At 44.4% G+C, this 20,872-nt stretch overlaps 1 protein-coding gene across 1 annotated transcript in view; it reads right to left on the reverse strand.

Moving 5' to 3' along the window:
- The window catches only part of BMP6 (bone morphogenetic protein 6), an 88,190-nt gene extending 73,234 nt beyond the window's left edge, over positions 1 to 14,956 (reverse strand). The window contains exon 1 of the mRNA XM_058800439.1: positions 14,539 to 14,956. Within this exon, the coding sequence (XP_058656422.1) occupies positions 14,539 to 14,956 (418 nt within the window). The remainder of the gene's footprint in view (positions 1 to 14,538) is intronic.
- Positions 14,957 to 20,872: the final 5,916 nt, after the last annotated feature.

Raw genomic sequence — 20,872 nt, forward strand, 5'->3', positions numbered from 1 at the left:
GTCTGCATGACTTCCTGGTGTGATTTTCTCACCTTATCTTTGGGATCCAGAACTGATCTTAAGTAGCTTCCCACAGGCATGAGGGCAGTGAGGCAAGGAAATCCGTGACATGGAGACAAACCATGAAACCCCCAAAGGACAGCAAGCATCTCCTTCCAGGCCATTGTGACCTAGGCTTACTACACAATCCCTAACCTCAGCTGAGGTTTTGTCTGTACGTGCTGAGGGCAACTTTTGCTGTCCTTACTCCTCAAATAGGAGCAGTGAAATATCTTCTCTGGGTAACTGCTGCCTCTGACTCTGGCAAAAGGCTGCACTTCCAGCAGGAGAAACACATTAGAAAACCACTGTCTGATATTAAAGCCTCCACAGTCTCTTAATAGTCCTTCATATTTTTTGTAGCTTCATACAATTTTAGAAATTTTAATTTTAAAATAATGAGTTTATTTAACAATGATATTTCTCTCTTCTTGATTGCTGAGAGGATCCGTAGTACAAATCCAGATTTTCTTCCATCTCAAATTGGTACAGAGCAAAGCCAAGAATACATATGTTGCTAGCTGGAAAATAAAGTGCCCTTGATTCCTAACTTTATTTTGGACAGTTCACTCCAAGTTATTAAAAGCCAAATTCAGTAGTGAGAAAATATATATAGCTTCAACTGTTTTGTGTGGGTTTAAAGTACTATTTGCTTTATGAGTAAGAGATTCAATAATGCATATATTTACATAAAAATAGTTTTGACATTTAAGTTTACTTCTTGCCAAGCTGGTGCAAAAATGGAAATGTAGAAAGCATAAGCACAGAAATAAGCCCCTATGCTGTAAGTCTGCTATTTACAGGTAATTTTTTTCCTTGGCAATAATACCTGAATGGTATGTTTTATAGCACTAGACCTAGCCACTCTGAGTCAATTTAGTGTTTATGGAATGTGCCAGACTGACAGTTTGAGATTTAAATGCTCCATGCCAACCTGCAGTTGAGCTGGAGTAGGGGCTAGGAGAGTTTCCAGAACCCAGGCCACTGATGGACCCCAGTGGTGTTCTGCAGACATGACAAAATCCACGATGGCACAAGTCCAGCACACAACAACGCGAACACCCAATTATTCCTCAGCCCCAGGAGGCTTCTGAAGAGGGTGGCACCAACCTGTGCTGTGCAGGAGCATGGAATGACACACCAACCACAAGTCAAAGCCCCAAAATGGCCATAAAATGCCCAAAACTTTAAAACTGCTGTTCAAAACTGCCCTACTCTGCTAGCTCTGGGGATGACCACGCAGCAGTCCCTAGATAATGGATTTGATGGACAGAAGAGGTTGGAAACTTCTCTACTACAGTAACCAAGAGTCTTTTTTTTCCCCCAGAGCAATTAGTCAGCTCAGGGATGTCAAAACATATAACTGGGCCATGAGACAAATTACAGTGTAAGTGCCGCTACTTTGCCAATGACCTGGCAGGCTTGACCCTGAGATTTCTAATGTTTGAAGTCTCACGTTCCTTGTTCAGTATTGCAGTACTTCTAAAGACATTTTAATTAAGATGAAGTGACAGGCAAAGCTACCTGCATGGATCCTTCACATATATAAACAAATAACAACAAAGCCCAGATGACCAAAAGGGGGATATATTTATATAAAAGAGAGAAATATAAAATAAATACATACAAATTCATCAAGCCTCTGGTGGCCAATTCACTCTTTTGCAAAAGTTCGTGACAACTGGCTTATCAATACTTAATACTCTGCAGCAGCTGAATGGTCTGACAATCAACAGTAATCTTTACATTCTAAGCATCATAAACAGATGAACAGAAACAATTATTCAGAGCTGAGGATAGTCTTGATCCTTACTACAGCCTCATGTGTTACATATTTTTTTCTGCTGTGATCTCACTAGCAATGCATCACTGTTTTTAACCACTGAGCACTGATTCTACGTTCAGCAGCTGTGTTTGTTTACAGGGCTAGAAATTAGCACAGGACAAATGGACTTCATCCAACTGAAATTTTATTTTGGCATTTTCCACTACACTTCACAATATATTGGTCCTCATAGACCAATTATGTATTTGCCACTGACGCTGGCCAAGGAGAGTGCATAAGCAAAGATGGTGCTCACTAATACTACACATGGATGCTTTTATTGCTCCAAATGTGGGCTCCCTAATTATTAAGCACAGCCCAGTCACTTGTAGCCAGGAAAGTCCACTACTGTATTGTCCATACTTTTTTTTCCACTAGGAACATAAAGAATTTCATCATAATCCATCCTGCACTTTACTAGCTCAGAGCAATGAAATGCAAAAATATTTTATATTTAAAGGGACCTGCCTGTGCCATTCACACTTATAATCGAGCTCCCAAAGCCAACTCCAAAAGACTGTAAACCAGATTCAGATAAGTCAGCCCTAACATCATTTTCCATTTGAACATTCATGTGCTTTTTCATGAACATGTATTTCAAACCGAACAAAAGAGCAGCCCTTTGCCCCTATGCCCTTTTCATCTCCTTGACCATTACCTTAGCACAGAGTTGGGGGGTACTTCAGTTTTCCCCATCCTGCTCTAGAATAAACTGTTCAAGAGGAGCTACTGAAATCACTGAACATTGTGGCAAACACACCTGCCAAGTTCTCACAGACTTGAAGTGTAATTTTAAATGTTCACCCTAGTTATTCAGAATACGTTTGGAAGCAATTCCTATTTATGTTAGAACTCACAGAAGAGACAAACATAAAGTGCTGATAAAAATACTCTGGATCTATGTTTAAAAAATGTATTTTAAAGAAACTACCAAACAGTCCCGCAGGCACCAAATAATTTCTTCAGGCAAATATCCACAGCTAATCTTTCAATTAAATCAATAAGTCCTGATCAAGCATCTCTCTGGAGAGAATAAAGTTAAAAGTACTATGCAAGCTCTTGAAATATGTTTTTTTGAGGACTGAAAATGCCAGGAATATTTGCATGGCATTTTATTTCTGAGGAGCTGCCTCTCACTATTTTTAACTTTGTTTCACGCAACAAACTCTGATAATTTAAAATAATAGCAATGATGATGTTCTGACATCACAAGATGCGTGAAGAACCCTGTCAAAGTAACATATTGCAGTCTGCCGTGTAATTATGTTATGTTGGAGCAGAGTGTTGGAAAACTTAGTATAATCATTAGCTGAGTGCTGAATGTTTTGATTGTCAGACAGGTTGTATATGATGCAAATATATGACTCAGAAATGATTTCACATAAACATTTTGGTAACAGTATTCTGACTCATAACCTCCAACATAGAAAATAACAAGCTGCACAAAACATCTGTGCGCTCTGAGCAACCCCGGCTTGCAGCAACCTTCACGAGTCTCCCGGCACAGAGACACCAGAGGTCCCATCCCTGAGGACCTGGAGCTGAGAGATGGTGACACCTACCTTCCCAAAAAGAGCCAAACAAGGAGTGAGAAGTGCTGCCATTCCCACTGGGGATCCCTGGCAGAGAGCTATGATAGTTTATGCCATCTGAGAGCCTGCCCAGTGGGCATTGCTTGGCTTCAGTGCACAATTAACCGAGCTGAGATGGGAGGAAAGGTTTGTTGTTATTCCACCCTGGAGCTTCCCCATGTCAAGTACAACACAATGCACAGTTCTTCTTCTATTTATTTTTTCATTCATTAAGAGATGGACAGCTTCTTTCACAGCCCCCTTCTGAAGACAAATGTGCAGTCTTGAGTGACAAGAAGGATTTACCGTCTGTTATTTCAGAGGAGGTTTGCTATGTTTATTCTGGAAAGTGCCATGAATTAATGAACTATCTCTTCAAGCCTCAGTGCATTGGAGCTGCCAGCTCTCCGGCTGCCAGAAGCAACAGACTGTTTTGGGATCCCATAAAACTGCTTTTACTGAGGGTAGAGATAGCAACAGTATCAGGCAGACCCAATCCCAATGCCTTCTGAAGTATAAAGGAGTCATTATACCAACTTCAGCTGCTACTCTGCATTTTTATGGGGAGTTTCTCAACAAAACTGACAGTTAACTCGGAAGAACATCTACTATTAGCTTCCCTGCAGCATGGGCTTTATCAAAAGTCAACCAAACCTTCATTAGGCTCCCCAATAGTTTCAAATGAAACGTGCTGGCCTGTGACCTCTTTCATCTCTCCTATGTTCAGCTGTTGGCAAGCATGTCCGAAGAGCCATGTCCCTAATGGAGCATGGCTGCAGATGGAACAGAGCACTAATAAGCAAGGTTCAAAGCAGGAAGAACTAAAGCCTAAGCCAAGTGAGAATCTGTAGGCTCCAGCTGATTCATGTTGCCACCTGAGAAAAGCCAGGTTTCACCAGATAAGACCCTCTTGTTTCACTGGCTCCACAAGACACTGGAGGACTGGCCAGGTCAATAAAACAGGTGAGATTGCAGGACCAGAAGCAAGAATTTCAGGGATCTCATCACAGCCCTGGTCCAATCATAACCCCTGAGCCTCAGCTTAGTTATCTGGAAAATCAGTATAAGAGTGATTTACATTTGTCAGAGCACATGGAGAGAGTTAAATGCTTATGAAGTGTTTTGAGGTTCTGAATAAGAGACAGAGTAGTATCTTGATGTTGTCTAGCAAGTAATGAGCATTACATATCCTGCAGAATGGAACATTTTTGGACAAGACAGCTGCTACAATCATTAAAGTGTAAAAACTATCACATGCAAGAGACAAGACACAGACATCTCAAAGAGAAAATCTACTGTAGTACGTTAAACAAATGTATTTTCTCTCCAGCTATCTTCCATAGCATAATAAGTTGGAACTTCCTTAAATATGAGAACTCTCTTTTTTTTTTTAAAGTCTCCCTTCATTTCTCTTCATTCCATTCCCCCTCTGCCTTTTTTCTTTGTGGGTTTAAAAAAAAAATTTAAAAAATAAAAAAAAATTGAAAGAGCAAGCCAAGAGATTCACAATCACCAAAGCCTGCAGAACATACAGTGAATTTTGGCAGGACATGCATGTTTATCCTTTTCATATGTTGTTTAAATTATTTTTATAAACAAGTCATTATCTTGCACAGCCACTGCTTGGTCCCTTTCATGTCAAAGATGTTTGATGTTACAATAATTAAGCAAAAAGGTCTGCATGCTTGAAATGCTGTCTCAGGATGATGGTTTGTGGGCAAGAGAGGCTGCTGCTTTTCTAAAATGAAGGGTTTCTTTGCCAACCTTCATCATTTAAGTTGAGCACCTGGATTCTGTACTTGTGAATCAAATCTTTGTGTAGATATTAAAACATGAATTTCAAACCAGGCTTAAATTTTAGAACTATCCTCCTACTTTTTTGCATCAAAATTGTGCACACATGTCAAGGCCTGCAGAGAAGCCTCTCCCTGTTTGCACACAAAAGTTTTGAAGAACCAAACCTGGCATCATTATGAAGACTCAGGTACATTAAAAGTGTGTCAGGCCTCTTCCTGCAGCACACCACCAATGTGGCCAAAAGTAGTGAAGAAACATGAATGGGAAGCCCATGGTAAGTGACATAGGAAATGCTTCCTCCTGTTTTCCTGCAGAGCATCTGGCAATTAAAGACTGCTGCCTCTACCTCTACTCATCTGAATTTGGACTGAAAGAGGGAGCTTGCGCCTCTGTGCCATGAGGAATTAAAGCTGTGACCACTTCTTTAATCCCTGATACAGAATACTTTTATCCAGAGATTTTAAAGCAGTTTGAAAAATATGGAAGTTAGGCTGCAGCAAGTGTTCATGTTCAAACAGCTTTGTATTATTACAGAGTTTACAAAGACAGAGGCAGACAAGTCTTCTGCATGTTGTACGCATTAGTTACAGTTAAACCTCATTTTCCAACTTATTTGGATAATTTTATTCCCCATAAAAAGACTGGAATTGACTGCTAAGAGCTTTACTCTTCTGGTTTTCTCTCTCAAGTGGTCTGGAAAGCCCAGGAGAGACAAGGATGCAAGGAGGCACATCTGTTTCACACCATAGCTGTTGACCCTTTCCTCCCTCCAACACCTCTTGGCTTGTGTGTGCAACTATCAGACCCTGCTCATGAGCTCTAATCTGTTCTCATTTTTTAAGTGCTCTTTGTTGCCTGGTGTGGAACCTAACACTTGTGCTTCAATAGACATTATGTCACCCTTCAGCCCTTGTACAAACAGAGTGTCTAATACCTTGACCATACACGCCACGCGATGAGGTGAGCAACAAGATAAGAGAGCTGCAGCAGTACACTTCAACGTAAACATCCCTGTGCATACTTTAAACATGGCACATTTTACAGCCTGCACTTGATAAAAGAAACTGCAGATCTCCATTGGACAAGATTTTGGGTTGAACAAATATAAATTCGTTAGAAGAGTGTTTCAAATAGCCAATTCATACATTTCTCACACTGCAAACAACCATTAACATACATGGAATAGCACATCTTTGGAATACTGTTTGAAAACACTCCCTCATTTACTATCAGGAAATTTGACTCTTCAGAACAAGTGTTAACACTGTCTTGTTTAATTTGTAAAGCTATTCAAGCCATGAAGTACATCTGCACATTCAGTATATTTCCAATACTGTGCTTCTGTTTTCATTTTCAAAATGTTTTTATTTATACACTAATATTTGACCTAAGAACGTTCCAAGTTTATATGGAGCCAGCTGTTCTAAATTCTGGTTATACTGAGCATTAGTGCAAAACATCAGGTGATATCATTGGATATTTTTAAGGGGAAAGTTCACAGGAAAGCAGTTATGTATTCTTGTGATTAACACCACATTGGATCAAAACAGTCATGTCTAGCTCTCTGAAAAATACAGCTACTGTTTTAGTTAGCAGAACACTTCGGCTCTGTCTACATTATCCTTTTTTGCCAAAAGTTCCCACTGTTGCTACCACTGATTCAATTCTGTCATTGTGCTATGATGAACACTGCTACGTAAAATAAAAAGAGCTGAAAGCAGTGCTGTCAAAATCTTTGTGCCCTTAACAACAAAATAAAAAAAAATAATCTCATTACATCATCAAAAAAACCCAACCAACCCAAAACGCAAACAAACAAAAAAATCCATTCCAAAACTCTACCCAACACTACAAGACTGTTTCTTAAGTAACTGAGAGTTCAGGAAATGCCAGCCCCAATCCACAGCAGTTTTTAGGAATCAAAGTTCATTACGAGGTATTAAACACCCCTGCAATCCCACAGGGACTCAGTTTCTTTAATTAAGCTTTTTTCTCCTGCAGCAGCCCTGCAGCAGCTGCAGCCACACGCCCTTCCCAGAGCCCCTGTGTGGGAGCCTGCTCTGGGTTCAAAGCACCAGGCCCTTTAGTGCGCTGCTGCCAGCCACCCCTGCTGCAAGGGCTGCAGAAGGCACTGCTCCTCATCCCCTGCCAGCCACGACTGAAGAAAAGGTGGAAAGAAACAACTCACTGAATGTTCTCAGGCATGCCTCCTCACCCTCAGCATACCATAGCTACAGAATCCCAGTCACAAACGCCTTCCCAATTCCCACTTAGAATTCCAGGCAATTTGGGCTAGAATGGATCTTCAGAAGTTATCCAGATCAACCCCTGCCATGGGCAGGAACATTGTTCAGTCAAACAGATTGCTCAAAGCCCCATCCAACCTGACTTTGAACAGCTCCATGGATGGGACATCTACAGCTCTTCTGAGGAACCCGTTTCAGTGTCTCACTACTGCTGTTGGAAAAACTTCTGCCTTCTGTCCAATCCTAACCCACCCTCTTTGAGTTTAAAACTGCTGCTCCATCAAACAGGTAATATAGGTGTGAACCAAAACTAGGCTCCAAGAATCAGGTGGGCAACAGACAGTTTCCCCGTCCTTAACCTCCATCTCCCAGGCTCTGAGGTCTGATACTTGCTGTAACAAATGGGAATCTCTCACCCATGAGCCCTTTTTCCATTTGGGCAGTAGTGCTTGCTCTTTGCTTCACACTGCTATATAAATGGTCAAGTGGAAATGTTAAATGATTAGAAGGTGGGCTGTACCTTACAGCATAGCTGTGCATCTGCTGGGATACAGCAGAAACACACAATGGGACTGTTTATGTCCCAAGTAAATCATACCTTCCTCTAACCCCCTACAAGTTAGCAATGAGGCAAGATGACCGAAAAAGAATCGTGACTCCATGGCATGGAAAGTCTAAACACCACCTTCCTTCCTCCTAAATCACAAACACTGCTTAGAAGTTTATATTTAAAACTACAAGAGAGAGTGCAACCACTGCAATGCACCGGGCTAGACCAGCAAGGATCCACAGCTCCTTGGCAGAGGTACAAGCCTGCAGCAAGCAGTCCCAGCAGGAGCTCAGCACAAGACATCCATGACAGCTGCCCAAGTGATTTTCTGCTAAAGCCATGTTGAGCTGGAAAAAAATTGCCAAGAGAAAACCTTTTTATAAAAAGTGGTTTAGCTTCAATTTTTTTCTGAGGGAAAGAACTAGGAAGTTCTGCTTTTATTTAAAAAAAAAAAATTAAAAATAACCACAAAAAAAACCTCACCAGCCCCACACCTGGGTTTCTAATTGAAAATGCAACTTTTCATTTATTTACAGATAAAAAATTTGCCTTGAAGTAATCAAGACTGGTTTGGCAATACTAGCTTTTTAAATTACAATAAATTGCTGTTGTTATTGTTGTTGCTGGAAGAAAAATTTGTGCGAAATGTTGAAGTCTAAGACTGTAAATTTTGAAGCTCTGAAAAGCTTTCACAAGACAGAGAATGAGCCTACTAATGTCACACTGTCTGCTCCCAGTAGTTTAGTCCAGATGACAATCAGACTTGGATAAATTGCTTACATGAACATGACTCTCCACTCATTTCAACAGTACAGGTTTTGAAGAGCATTTCCAGGAGCCACACATCTTCCAGGGCTCTTGCCTAAGGCAGAAGGATGACTACAGTCCCTCAAATTCCAAGTCCAGAGGAGCTGAGGACTTCTAAAACACCATTTTCCCTTTCTTTAACTGTACTGTCAGGCAGCTCCACACTAGCAGGCAGCTTGCAAGCAGCAGCTACTCCAAGGAGATTACATAAATGAGGATCTTGTGCCACATCAGTTGAATAGCAAATATAAGGCTGTTCTTCAGCATTTGGGAATCTGTCTTGGCATCAAAGCCCACTATACAAGGCTTGGCAGAAGTCAGTAAACTCAGTCCCATCATCAGTTTCATGATTTCTAGTATTGGCCTGCTCTGGACACACGTGGAGGACACTGTTCACATGCCGAGCAAGCAAGGCTGTACACAGCCAGCTGGCAGCACAGCCAGATCTGCAGCATCACACACTCCAGTTATTCCCTCTGAGTTGATGTCTTGACCTTTACAACACGTGGCCAAGAGTACAAACAGATGGGATGACAGTATGAATGGTACGGTCCCATCAATTCAATCACGCAACATCCCTGAGACATCTTGGTTGCCTAATTTTGTATCTCCCAACAGCAAGCACGGTGCTGGGAAAAAGGCAGGTGGGCTGATCAAATCCTTCAGATGAAAAAACTCACCTGCTTTAGAAACACATGAAGGATGTTGGAGCACTGCTTCCCTCCTGTGAAAAGCTGTGCAGAACAAAGGCATATTGCTTGCACCTAAGGTGCTATGGATTTGGGCGAGATCATTCCTAGAAGGAAATCTGGTAGGTAACCACTGCCAAAAAGATGAAAAGCCTGTTTGTAAGACATCACATCCATAAGATGCTGCTTTATAGGAAAGGAGAAAGAGAGTGTATTTGTACAACAAGTCTTATAGCTACCTCCAAGCAACTTCCTTGCACTGAAAGGGAGCACCCTTGCCCCAGCTGACACTTGAAGTCTTGCAGGGAAGATGGGGACTGCCTGGAGTTTAGGGATTCAAAAATAGAAGAAGAGTCTTTCCACCCCAACCCCAATTCAAATAATGTTGAAGCTTCAGGGCTGACTGCAGGACTGGCTGGCAAAAGGTGAGCTTCCCCTCAACCTTTTGCATGAAGCCCTCCCAAGGGATCTGTGGGTCTCATGATAAAAGGGAAAACCCTCTCTCCAAAAGTGGATGTACAGTGAATCAGTGCTGCTAGTCTGCTACAAAAAGCCACAATGCTGAATAACCAGGTACCACACCCCAAAGCACACTTTTTATGATCCTTATCTCTGGCAGGTTTGATGGGTTCAGACTTTTCCTGCACGTCTACCAACAGCCCCAGATTTGGGTCATGGCAGAAACTCAGACTGCCACTAAATTCCTTGGGTTTGATTGTAGGAAGTGCATGGCTTTTTTCCTCTCAGTGTGGATGCCAGGATAGGAAGACATGGGTGAAGACCATGCTCTGACACAGGATTGCTTCACAGCACCCTTCATGATACACAAATAATTCTGGATGCCATTAAAGTAGCAAAGTCTTTGAGGGCCTTGTTTTCTGCTGCTTCACACAGCATGCACTACTCTGAAGACACCAGCTGGTGAAACAGAGGATGCAGTGCAGATCTCCTTCACATCAGTACTGATGAGCCTGAGAACACTGGGATCAAGCTGTCAATCCAGCATCACTGCCTCAAGAAGTATCTCCATACCAACCCCAGGCTGTTCTGCCAAGAGGAGATAACCTTATCTTGTCCCATGAGGCAGGTACATATACAGATAGGAAACATTAATAGATGTTATTCTCCCAACACTACTGTGTCAAGACATGCCACATATTTATATCGAGGCTGTTCCTACAAGAAGAGCTGAACAGTTTCACAAAGGCAACTGCTGGCCCACAATGCATTCCCCACCCCAGCCCCACAACCCTGTTGTACAGCCATTTCCACAGCACAGGAGTTTGGAACCCTGCTTCCTCAGTGAATCCATGCAGATATTTCCATCTGTGCTGGCTATCCAGGCTTCCTATGTGTGAAATGAAAAGAAACAGGCACTTGTCGGACGCTTCATCCTAATGAAAACACCCAAAACAGACACTTCTAGGATCATCCTCCCAAAAAAGGGACTAGATTTACCAAGGTCAGGTTATGTTTTCTGTCAAATTATGTTTTGGTATTTAACCTGATAGATTAAATTTATTATCTAAATTATCTGAACTGGTTTATATTTCATGTGATATTGCTTACAATGGGAACAAAAAAATATTTCTCCTCCCTGATACTGCTGTCCAGGTGCAGTTTTTTTCATAAAACTAAGTGCTAAGCATCTCCTGGAAACCCTGGACACACTAAGCTCCCCTATGATCAGTCCCTCTGGGAATCATTGCCCACACCACAATACAGACACCACCAGGTAAGCCAGATAAATCCCAGATTCCCCATTTCAAAGACTGCTATTTCTTGTCCTCCCTGTAAGACAGCAACTCCCAGTGTGTGAAGAACCTCCACACTTCTGTGACCTTCCTGTTTCACTTAAAAAAAAAAAAAAAAAACCAAAACAAAATAGAAACTATCTCCTAGAACACTATCACCTTTGAGGCTGGACAAGCCTGCACTGCCTGAATAATCCAAAACTTCACCAAAGTCCCTCAGCTTTGCAAGACCTTTGCAAAGAGGACTCATACCCCGAGCACATATGGAAACATAGCCTTCCTCAGAGAGAAAACACATCTGCTGTGTCCCCAGGCTGAAGGATGTAGGTTGGTCAGGAAGGGCTGGAGCCCTGCATGTTTAAAATCAGCAGTGACTACAAGCTAGTGACTCTTTTCGGGCTACAGGGCTGGAAAAATTAAATGCACTTTTATAAGAACATCAACACTTGCAAACTTTCATGACAAAGTAGGACTCCTCTGCACAGCTGCCCTAGATGATGCCTTTCCAGCACAACAAGATGCATCAAACTTTTGTCTGGCTCTGAGCTGCAGCAGAAGCAGCATCAGCACCTGCAGGCAGGTCACCCACACAGCCACATTCACCTGCATATCCGGGTGATACCATACACTCCTGACCCTGAGAGAACAGCAAGGGCCCCTCCTCACATCTCTTTGGTAGCTGCCTCTTCAATAATGGAATGGGAAGTCTTTAAGGTTGAACACAATATTCTTCAGAAATCAGTTTTAACTGAACAGAAGTAACTGAATATATGGCCACATGAAGAAAACCCCAACTAAAATAATTCTGGCAGTGTCCACTTATAAGCAGACTCCAGCTGTGAGTTTTCAGGGTTGTTTGACATGTACTTCATTGGATTAGTCAGTGTGCTTGAAATCAAGAATTCTTCCCTTTCTGCTGTGCACCCACCATCTCTTGCTGCATTTAATGCTTCATCTAATAAGCTGCTTTGACAGATTACAAGCTGGCTTTCTCCCATCAAACCTTTGGTTTCTATATTGGAATATAACCTTAGGCTTCCTCTAGTTTTGCAAACTGAATTACCGTTAAATGGAAAAGAAAATGTCAATACACAGGTGAAAGACCCAAAAAACTCCCTGGTATGTCAGAGAAGCCACAGAAAACAGCCAAACAGCTGTTCAGTCCCAGCCCATCGATTTGTCAACACTCTGGTAACAAACAATCACGTTAAATGACATTATGGTTTATGACTTGGGATTTGGAAGTTGATGAGAAATTTCTACAGTTGATTCATGCTTCCTGAGACACATAACTAGCATTTCAATTGCACTATTTTCCTACATTACATGAATAATTTTCCTTGTTGTTACAGAAGGGTCTAGACCCAAATTCTCAGAACTGATTTGAATCATGAGTGGAAGGGGTTGTTTTCAAAAGAAACACATACTTTCAGATTATACCATCTAATAATACTCTCCTGGTGCTTTACAAACAGCTAATTACCTTCTTAAACACCACATGCTCACACTTATCCCTGAAATCAGCTCTTTAGGGAACTGCCTAGCCCCTCGCAGGCACCTTGTTTCACATCCCTCAAGTGCAATGTGACATGGGGGTTGCTTATAGACAACTACAGTCAGCACCACACTTCTCAAACTCACAGCTCTAAGTATAGGTCCTCAAAGTCCCCAGGGCAAAGAACAGGGACAGCAGCTCTGCGTATTCAAAGGACAGAGAGGTTTGGGGAGGCTGGGAGGGAAGAAAAACAGGTGCCCTTTGGATTTCAAACCTGTATAGTATTTCCCAAATGTCAGCTTCTGATCTGAGACCACAGACCATGCCAGTTTCATCCATAACAATTTCAGGATGTCTCAAACACATCTGAGCTCTGAGATGGCAACACCACCTAAACATCCCCGAGCTGACTTAAAACAAGGCAGATGAGACCCTGACAGCTACATACCTGCAGTACAAGGAGACACCAGGGCTCCAGATTCCTGGAAGGTCTGAGCACCTAAGGCAGCTCAGCTGTACCCTTACGAGTTGTGGCTGCCTCTGTTTCAATGCAGACAAATCCCTCACCAACTATTTGCAACTCTTCTGACCTACCACGTGATTTCCATCAGGTACAAAGATTAATCAGCTCTTGTTCTAGATGCACAGAGCATGGCACACACCTGTACCAGCACTGAGAGCTCCGAGAAATTTCCTGCTGCAGTGACATAGCCCTGCTCCAAATGAGTAAACACACAACAAATTCGGTTTGGTTTGTTTTTGTTGGTTTTTTTTTTAAAACAAGACAAGCTGTTGTAGTTCTGGCACACAGCTCTGGCAGCACAAGTAAAAAGGCAAAGTCTTCAGCTGATCGGCTAAGACACTTGAGCTTCACAGGAATTCCCTAAAAAAAGGAACTGTTATTTGCCAACTGAAATATTTTCATTCTCCACATTAGGCTGAATCTAATTACACTGCTTCCTTACAATTGCATAGTACTAAGAGCTCCTCTAAGTAAAAACCTTAATGATTTTCCCACTGCAATGCCTGCCTTAGAGCCCTTCACATTGCTGACAGGATGATTTGTTTGAAGAGCAGGTTGACATCTAACAAAACTTAATTTAAGATTTCCACATGACACAGACTTTTCTCGCGTTCCCGTGCTCAATCACCAGAATAACCTACACAGAGTAGTGCACATATTCACCACCACGCTAACTCTGACCCCGTAAAATAAAAACAAACAAAAAATATTTAAAAGTGAGAAGACGAGGACAGTGTGAAGTAGTGCAGCTACACTTTGTTCAAGCCCAGAGTCTTGAGTCTGGTATCTCTGGGCTGCTGGACCTCGCATAGAGTGAGCACAACCTGTACTCCGGCATGACCCCAGCTCTTCAAGAAGCAGCCGAAGGTGTGCTTAATTCTGAACTACTACAGGCTCTGACCGCTACCATCAGAACAAGGACAACTAAAAAAAAATATTTTTTTTTCTTCCTTCCTCTCACTCCCTCCCCCCAAGGTTTTGCATGCTGGGGTACATTTTTTTTTGACTGTTTGCGCGAAGGTTTTGCCCTTCCCCGATGTGAGCTGCCCTCCTGGCCGAAACCCGCGCAGTCCAAGGTGGGTCCCAGCCAGCAAAGCCCCGAACCCGTCGCGCCCCACCGAGCAGCGACCGCCCGTCCCCGCTGCCCGGGCCAGGGGTGTCCGCGGCACGGACGGACGGGCGAGCGGCTGGGTGGGCTCCGCGCATCCCAGGACTCCCTCCCTCTCTCCTTCCCTCACTCACCCAGGTTGACGAAGCTCATGACCATGTCGGCGTCGTTGAGGAAGGCGCTGTCCTGCGGGCTGGGCAGCGGCGGGGCAGGGGTCGGCGGGCGGCCCCCGCTCTCCGCGCCCGCGCTTCCCTCCGCGCCCTCGGCCAGGGAGTGGTAGAGGTCCAGCATGAAGCGCGGTGCCGCTCTCAGCCGTCCCGGCGGCGGGGCCGGCGGCTCCCGCGGCAGCGGCCGGGGCCGGTGGGGCAGCCCCAGCACCGAGAGGATCTCCCGCTGCATCTCCCGCTTCTCGTGCGACTTCAGCCGCCGGTAGAGGAAGCCCGAGCCGGCGGGCGGCTCCCCGCCCTCGGCGGGCAGCGCGGGCTCGGCGGGGCGGCAGGCGCCGCTCAGCAGCGCCCAGCAGCAGCACAGCCAGGCCAGCCGGCGCGGCATGGCGCTCGGCCGGGCGCAGGCGGGCGACGTCCCCGCTCCGCGCTGTCCCCGCGGGCCGCCCGCCGCCCTCCAGCCCTGCCCCCCCGCGGCGGGATCGGCCCGGGCCGGCGGGGGGCGGCCAGGCCGGGGGGGCTCAGCGCTCGCCGCTGCCGTGCATGGCCGCCCGCGGGGCAGCGCGCTGCGGAGCCCCCCGCGCCCCCCAACGCCGCTCAGGTGCGGCGGGGCCGCCCCCGGCCCTCCGCGGCCGCTCAGCGCGCCATGCCCCTGCCCGGGGGATCCGCGCCGGGCCGCGGGGGCTGCGGACGGCGGGAGAAGGAGCAGGGTGAAGAGCGGCAAACTTTTCTCGCTGCCAGGGAGCGAGGGAGGCAGAGAGCGAGCGAGCGGCTCGTGCGGCTGCAGCCCCGGTCCCCGCGGGCTGGCCGGAGCGCGGCTGCCGGCAGCGAAGGCAAATCAGCAGCGCGCCCGCCTCTCGGTGGGGTGGGCGGCCGCTCCTCCGGGGCGGGGAGCCGGCGCAGGTAGCGCGGCCCCGCGGGGGCGGACGGGCGGAGCCGGAGCAGGAGCAGGAGCAGGTTGAGAAGTGCCGGCCCCGTCGGGTGTCGCGGGCTCGCTGCGCTGGAGCGGCGCTCCGCCGAACTGCGGCTCCTGCCGCCTCTGCCGGCTTGTTTCTTGTTAAAGGAAGGGTTTCGGCCACCCTTCCTGCCCCCAGCGGGTGTTGGCTATTTGTCCTGAAAATAGGTGGAGTTTTCTAAATGTGAATAAGCATTGAGGTTTATTTTAGCAGGTTACGACATACTACGCAGCTTTTTTTTTTGCTTTTTTTTTTTTTTTTTTTTTCTGGATTATCTTGGAGAACTGAACATGAAACTGTGGTACATGGCTGAGACTACCCAGGTACCCCACGCCAGCCCTGATTGATGGAGTATCAGTCTGCATCCTGTGGAGCACGCTATGCTGCCAGAAATGAAGATACTCCCTCCTACAGTAGTGCTGCAGCTCTAATTTCATCACTTTCATCAAAGAGTGAAAAAAAAAAAAAAAAACAAATATCAAAACCCAAACACCATCCAACACTCCAATAACAGCAATAACAGCAATTTGGCTGAGCGAGAGGCAGCTCTTCCCTACCCTGATTTCTGACTTCATGGATCTTCCTCAGACTGGATGAGTAAAGCCAGTCTAGTCTCACTGAAATCAGTGCAATTGCTCTAGGTTTGAACTGGGATAATTTCATAGGAGTTGGCCCGAGAATAATATCTGGACCATTTGAAGTCACTGGCAAAATTTCCATTAACTTTATTAGAATCAGAATCTGGCAATAAGCTCATATTCAGCTTCCCAGAGACACAGCTGAGAATATTCAGGGCAGAATGCAGTATTTTCAGAAGTGGAGGTTACACTGAGCCTTCACGTCTCTGAAAGCAAGGTTACAGATGTGTGCTTTAACTGCACCAGTCAAGGAACACTGTAATGCTGGATATTTAAAAACTTGTTTTGATAGGAAAAAGGGCATTAATTAGGAGATTTGAGCATACAGTCGTGGGGGTGAGAGGGAGGGTACAAGTTGCTTTTGCAATTGTCTTTTTTTTTTTTTTTTTCCCAGATTGTGAAGGCACTCAAAATTTGAAAATGGGGTTGCATGGGACAGCACAGACCCAACATGTTCCATTTGGTGTAGTGGACCCTATTACCTTCATGAAAGAGGTCTGTGTTTCTCAGGAAGGACTCAAGAAGGCAATGTCCAGGGAAAATGTTGTGCTACTGGTTCATTTATTCACTTTTCTCAACATAGAGCAGTGGAGCTGCTTTTATTAGATGAGACTAGGGCTCACTCCCAGAGAGGTGGTGAGCAACACACCTTTCCTTCTGTACGGCAGTGTGGGATCCTGCTGGGAAAACCCAGGTTCCCAGGAGCAGAGCTTGGTGCAAAAGCTGTCTCCTTCTTGAGCTGAGAGGGATGCAGGACATTTTGCAACTCCTTAGGAAGGGCGTCTGGAGGTTGGGAGGAAGTGCAGGGGCCCTTAGGTGAGTGAGGGACGTCTCCTAGGCAGGTACTTTTCCCGCAGGTGGTGAGGGAGGAGAACAGCCACTCCCCACAGACATTCACTTCCCGGTCCCCGAGCTCGTTTGGGTGTAGCTCCTGCCGCTGTGTCCAGAAGAGCTTTGTAGCCTCGGCTTCCTGTTTTAACAATGAGAGAGGGAAATGTCCCATTACACGGTTATTGCTGAAGAATGAGCCTTTCCATCCAAAGTGTCCCCTGCTTCTCTCCAAGATAGGAAGAGATTTAGCAACAGACAGTGCCAAACTCTGGAGCAGCTCTTGGGTGTTTCTGCTCCTCTGATTCTCGCATGTATCAAACCTTTGTGGTTTTAATCTGAAATAGTGGTTACTGCAATAAACAGCAGCTGTTATAACAGTTGGAAGCATTTGGGCACCTGAGTTTAAAGAAGTCTGAGGACAGGGACACACAGCAAACCTTCCAGTAGTTCCCTCTTAAGTTACTTTATTCTGGAGGTACATTCCCTCGAGTAGGTGGGAAGCTAATGCCCTCCTTAAGAAGTCATTGCACCTTATTAAGTTTAAGTGTTCCAACTTTTTTTCCAGAAGTGCTCTCCAGAGTTGCACACTGCTTATGCCTGGAAATGGCTCTGCTTGTGGATGTGAACGCTTTACTGAGGGATTCAGTTAATGCTATCAGACCTACGAAAGCTACAGCGTCACTCAGCAACTCGATGGGGCTGAAAAGGACTAGGTCTCCTTCCCGAGGTCACATGTAGTGTGTCTCTCAGATATTCCTGCCATCTGAAAGGGCAAGTTTCCTAAAAGGATTTTAGGACTTTGGATGAGAGCTGCATACCTAATTCTCTGGAGGAGCGCACAGGCTCTGTATTCTACAACTATTGCAGACTTAGACACACACGTTTTAAGAGTTAAACATAGATTTTAGAGCTACCGGCAGGACTTTGGATTTTTCGCAGCCAAAAAGCCCTTGCAGCATACCTGCCGTCCAAAATTCTAGGGTAACAGGTAATTTCATTCGAGTTTTCGCTGTCAGATCTTCAAAAATGCTGCGAGACCAGGTTTTTGGGTATCGTGCAAGTCACCAGCTTTCCCTGCTCGTGACGGACATCTGGCGGCAAAGTGGAGAAACTCGGGTCTGTTCCTCGAAGTTTCCCTCGTTGGCAAGTCAGCAATAAAACATTTCTTTGTCTCTCAAACAAACGAACAAACAATCAAAATCAAACCAAAATAAAAGAAACTAACAAAACAAACCAACTACCCCCAACCAAAACATGCAACACCCCCTCTCTATAATACAAAACTGTCTCCTCCATCCCCCAGACCAATCTTTATGTAATTTTCTGTCCTTAAGCCAAACTTTAGTCTGTATTCAATCCCACACGTGCTCAGTGCTTCATGAAGAAAGTCGTTTATACATGACCATGAACAGAGCCTGTACCCCACAGAATACCCATCCCAAGGAGTGGCGTGGGGCCAGCAAGGATTAGCTACAGCTGTCCGTTTCTTCTGATAGTGACAGTGTTCAGATTATATGCAATTAAAAGCTGGGCTACCTGTTTCTAGTCAGAGAGGATTTACTGGATTTTCAGTTGTCTACTTTTATCAAATAATTTCTTCCTCTTCTTTAAGAAAATTAAGTTTCCTCGTTGTTTTATGCAAAAGTTGTGAGGAGCAGTTCAAGGCACATGAAACACTGAAGGAGTAAAGAGGTAGTTCACTTTAGTTGGAAGCCTACAGAATAAAAAGAACTAAACAACAAAACAAACAAACAAGAAAGCCTATAACAAACAAACAAAAAAATAGAGTTTTCATCACAATGCCTTAAAATACACTACCTCATCTGTACTCATGAGGAGAACCATGCAAAATCTTCATCAATTGTCTCAGGTACTGGGATTACCCAACTCTAGCAGAATGATACACATTAAATTAATTTTTTCAGGATTAATAAAATACTGTTGAATAGAGTGGAGAACTAACTATTCTAGTGATCCCTTCTCCATCTTGTGAGCATAGAAAAGACACAACTTTGCATTCACACCTTCCCCCCAGATGAACCACTGGCTACCAAAGCGCCTGTGACAAACACAGGCCCCTATGCTCATGGGGTCAGCAAGGACACTGCAGTAAGGGCAGCTTTGGTCCCCACACTCATTTTGCCAAACAAAGTGGGTATTTTTTTAAAGCTATGTGGAAGAGATGTAAGCAATGACATTTGCTTTCTAAAAAAAAACCCCAAACTCTATGTTGTACATAATGACATGGCTGGAATGAACTATTTGCAGCACTGCACTCGGAGAGGTTGAAAATGCAAACATGCCTCCTAATTTTAGTGTATCGGTTTCCAAAGTCTGCTTGTGCAATGAGAAAGAGTGGTTGAGTATAATCTTAGTTCAAAGATTGGAGCAGGCTAAAAACAGCATTTGCTATGAAAGCTCAATTTTTTTTTTTTTTGCTTGCTGAACAAACTTTCTCCACTGCAAGTAGAGGCAGTTGAAAAATAGTAACATCATCTTATTTGCACATAGCAAACCACTACTCTCTTTACTCAGAAATCTGATCTAAAAATATGCAATGGTAATTTCCCAGATCAGAACGCTTTAAAAAATGGTTATTAATATCAATTCAATAACACAACTGGACTGCTATCCCTGCAAAAGCAAACAGTTAAGAGTGAAATAAGTCCAGTGTGGGGTTCACAAACAATGTTCTGTTCCAATACTGGCTCCATCTTCACCCTACCAAGGATGTATGAACAATTGTACCTTAAATTTTATTTGAAGTTAACAGTATCAAGGGAATCTGACCTGAAATTGCAGCAATTCAGTAGATATGAATATATTGCATCACTGATATAATTTTTCTGGGTATTTTCATGGTATTTTCTTTTACTTTCATTTTTTTTAGTGGTATCTCAGAGAAAGAACTGAATTTCTTCTGAACAATGAAAACTAGAGAGGTACCTCGCTGCAAGAACCTCAATGCTGCAAAAAGAGGTGACAAGAGGAGGAGAGGCCCTCACTCCATCCTCTGCTGGTGTTAGCTGGTGAGCCATCAGCCAGTGTCCCTCCATGAGCGTTGTCTGGCATACTGAATAGAATAAATGGACACCAGTGGTGGTAGCTCATAATGTGACAATGAGCTGTAAGACTCTGGTTTTAGCAAGTGGCACTTTGCAGCACTCTGCATTAGCCAGTTCCTAGAATCAGTGCATAATCTCTACCTCAAGGTGGAAAGGAAAGGATCCAACTGTATTTCCCACACTGTGGTGCTTGGGTACTCACTGTTCATCCCTCTGACTATCCAGCTCCCTGCCAACAGAAGAGGAGGATTGGGCAGTGTACTTTGCTCGAACAATTCTCTTCCACTTCTGCCTCGTCCTGCTGCCAGCTTTGAGCACACACATCCCTCTGTGGCTGGTGTGCTGCAGACAGGCCCCTACAATTGCTTCCCAGGGCTGAACACCTGAGCTCTCTCACCTGCACAGGTGCACGTTTCTGTACAGACAACAGAAAAAAGTATTGGAGATGTAAGGGCCTGGCTATCACCTTCTGCCTTGGGTCAAAAAAGAAAAAAAAAACCAAAAAACCAAGACCACTGACAATGGTTAAGGAAAGAACAGCTGTTAAAATTGCTCATAAACACTGCAGAATGGGGCTGGAAAATATCTGGGAGATAAAAAAAAAGAAAGGTTCTGAAATCTTATTTAAAGTAACTCCAGTGAGGTCTGCTCTTACCAGTGTTCAAAATATGTCTTTTCAACAACACTTTTCAATAAAATTGGGATAGACTCAAGTAGCATGAGGCCACAGTGGGGACTGCCAGATTATTAAAGTTTGAAAACACAAATGCCATTCCCAGCAGTATCCTATTGTAAAGGCCACTGTACTCAGACT

This window comes from Ammospiza caudacuta, chromosome 1 (genome assembly GCF_027887145.1).
Source record: "Ammospiza caudacuta isolate bAmmCau1 chromosome 1, bAmmCau1.pri, whole genome shotgun sequence".
Taxonomy (NCBI): Eukaryota; Metazoa; Chordata; class Aves; order Passeriformes; family Passerellidae; genus Ammospiza; species Ammospiza caudacuta.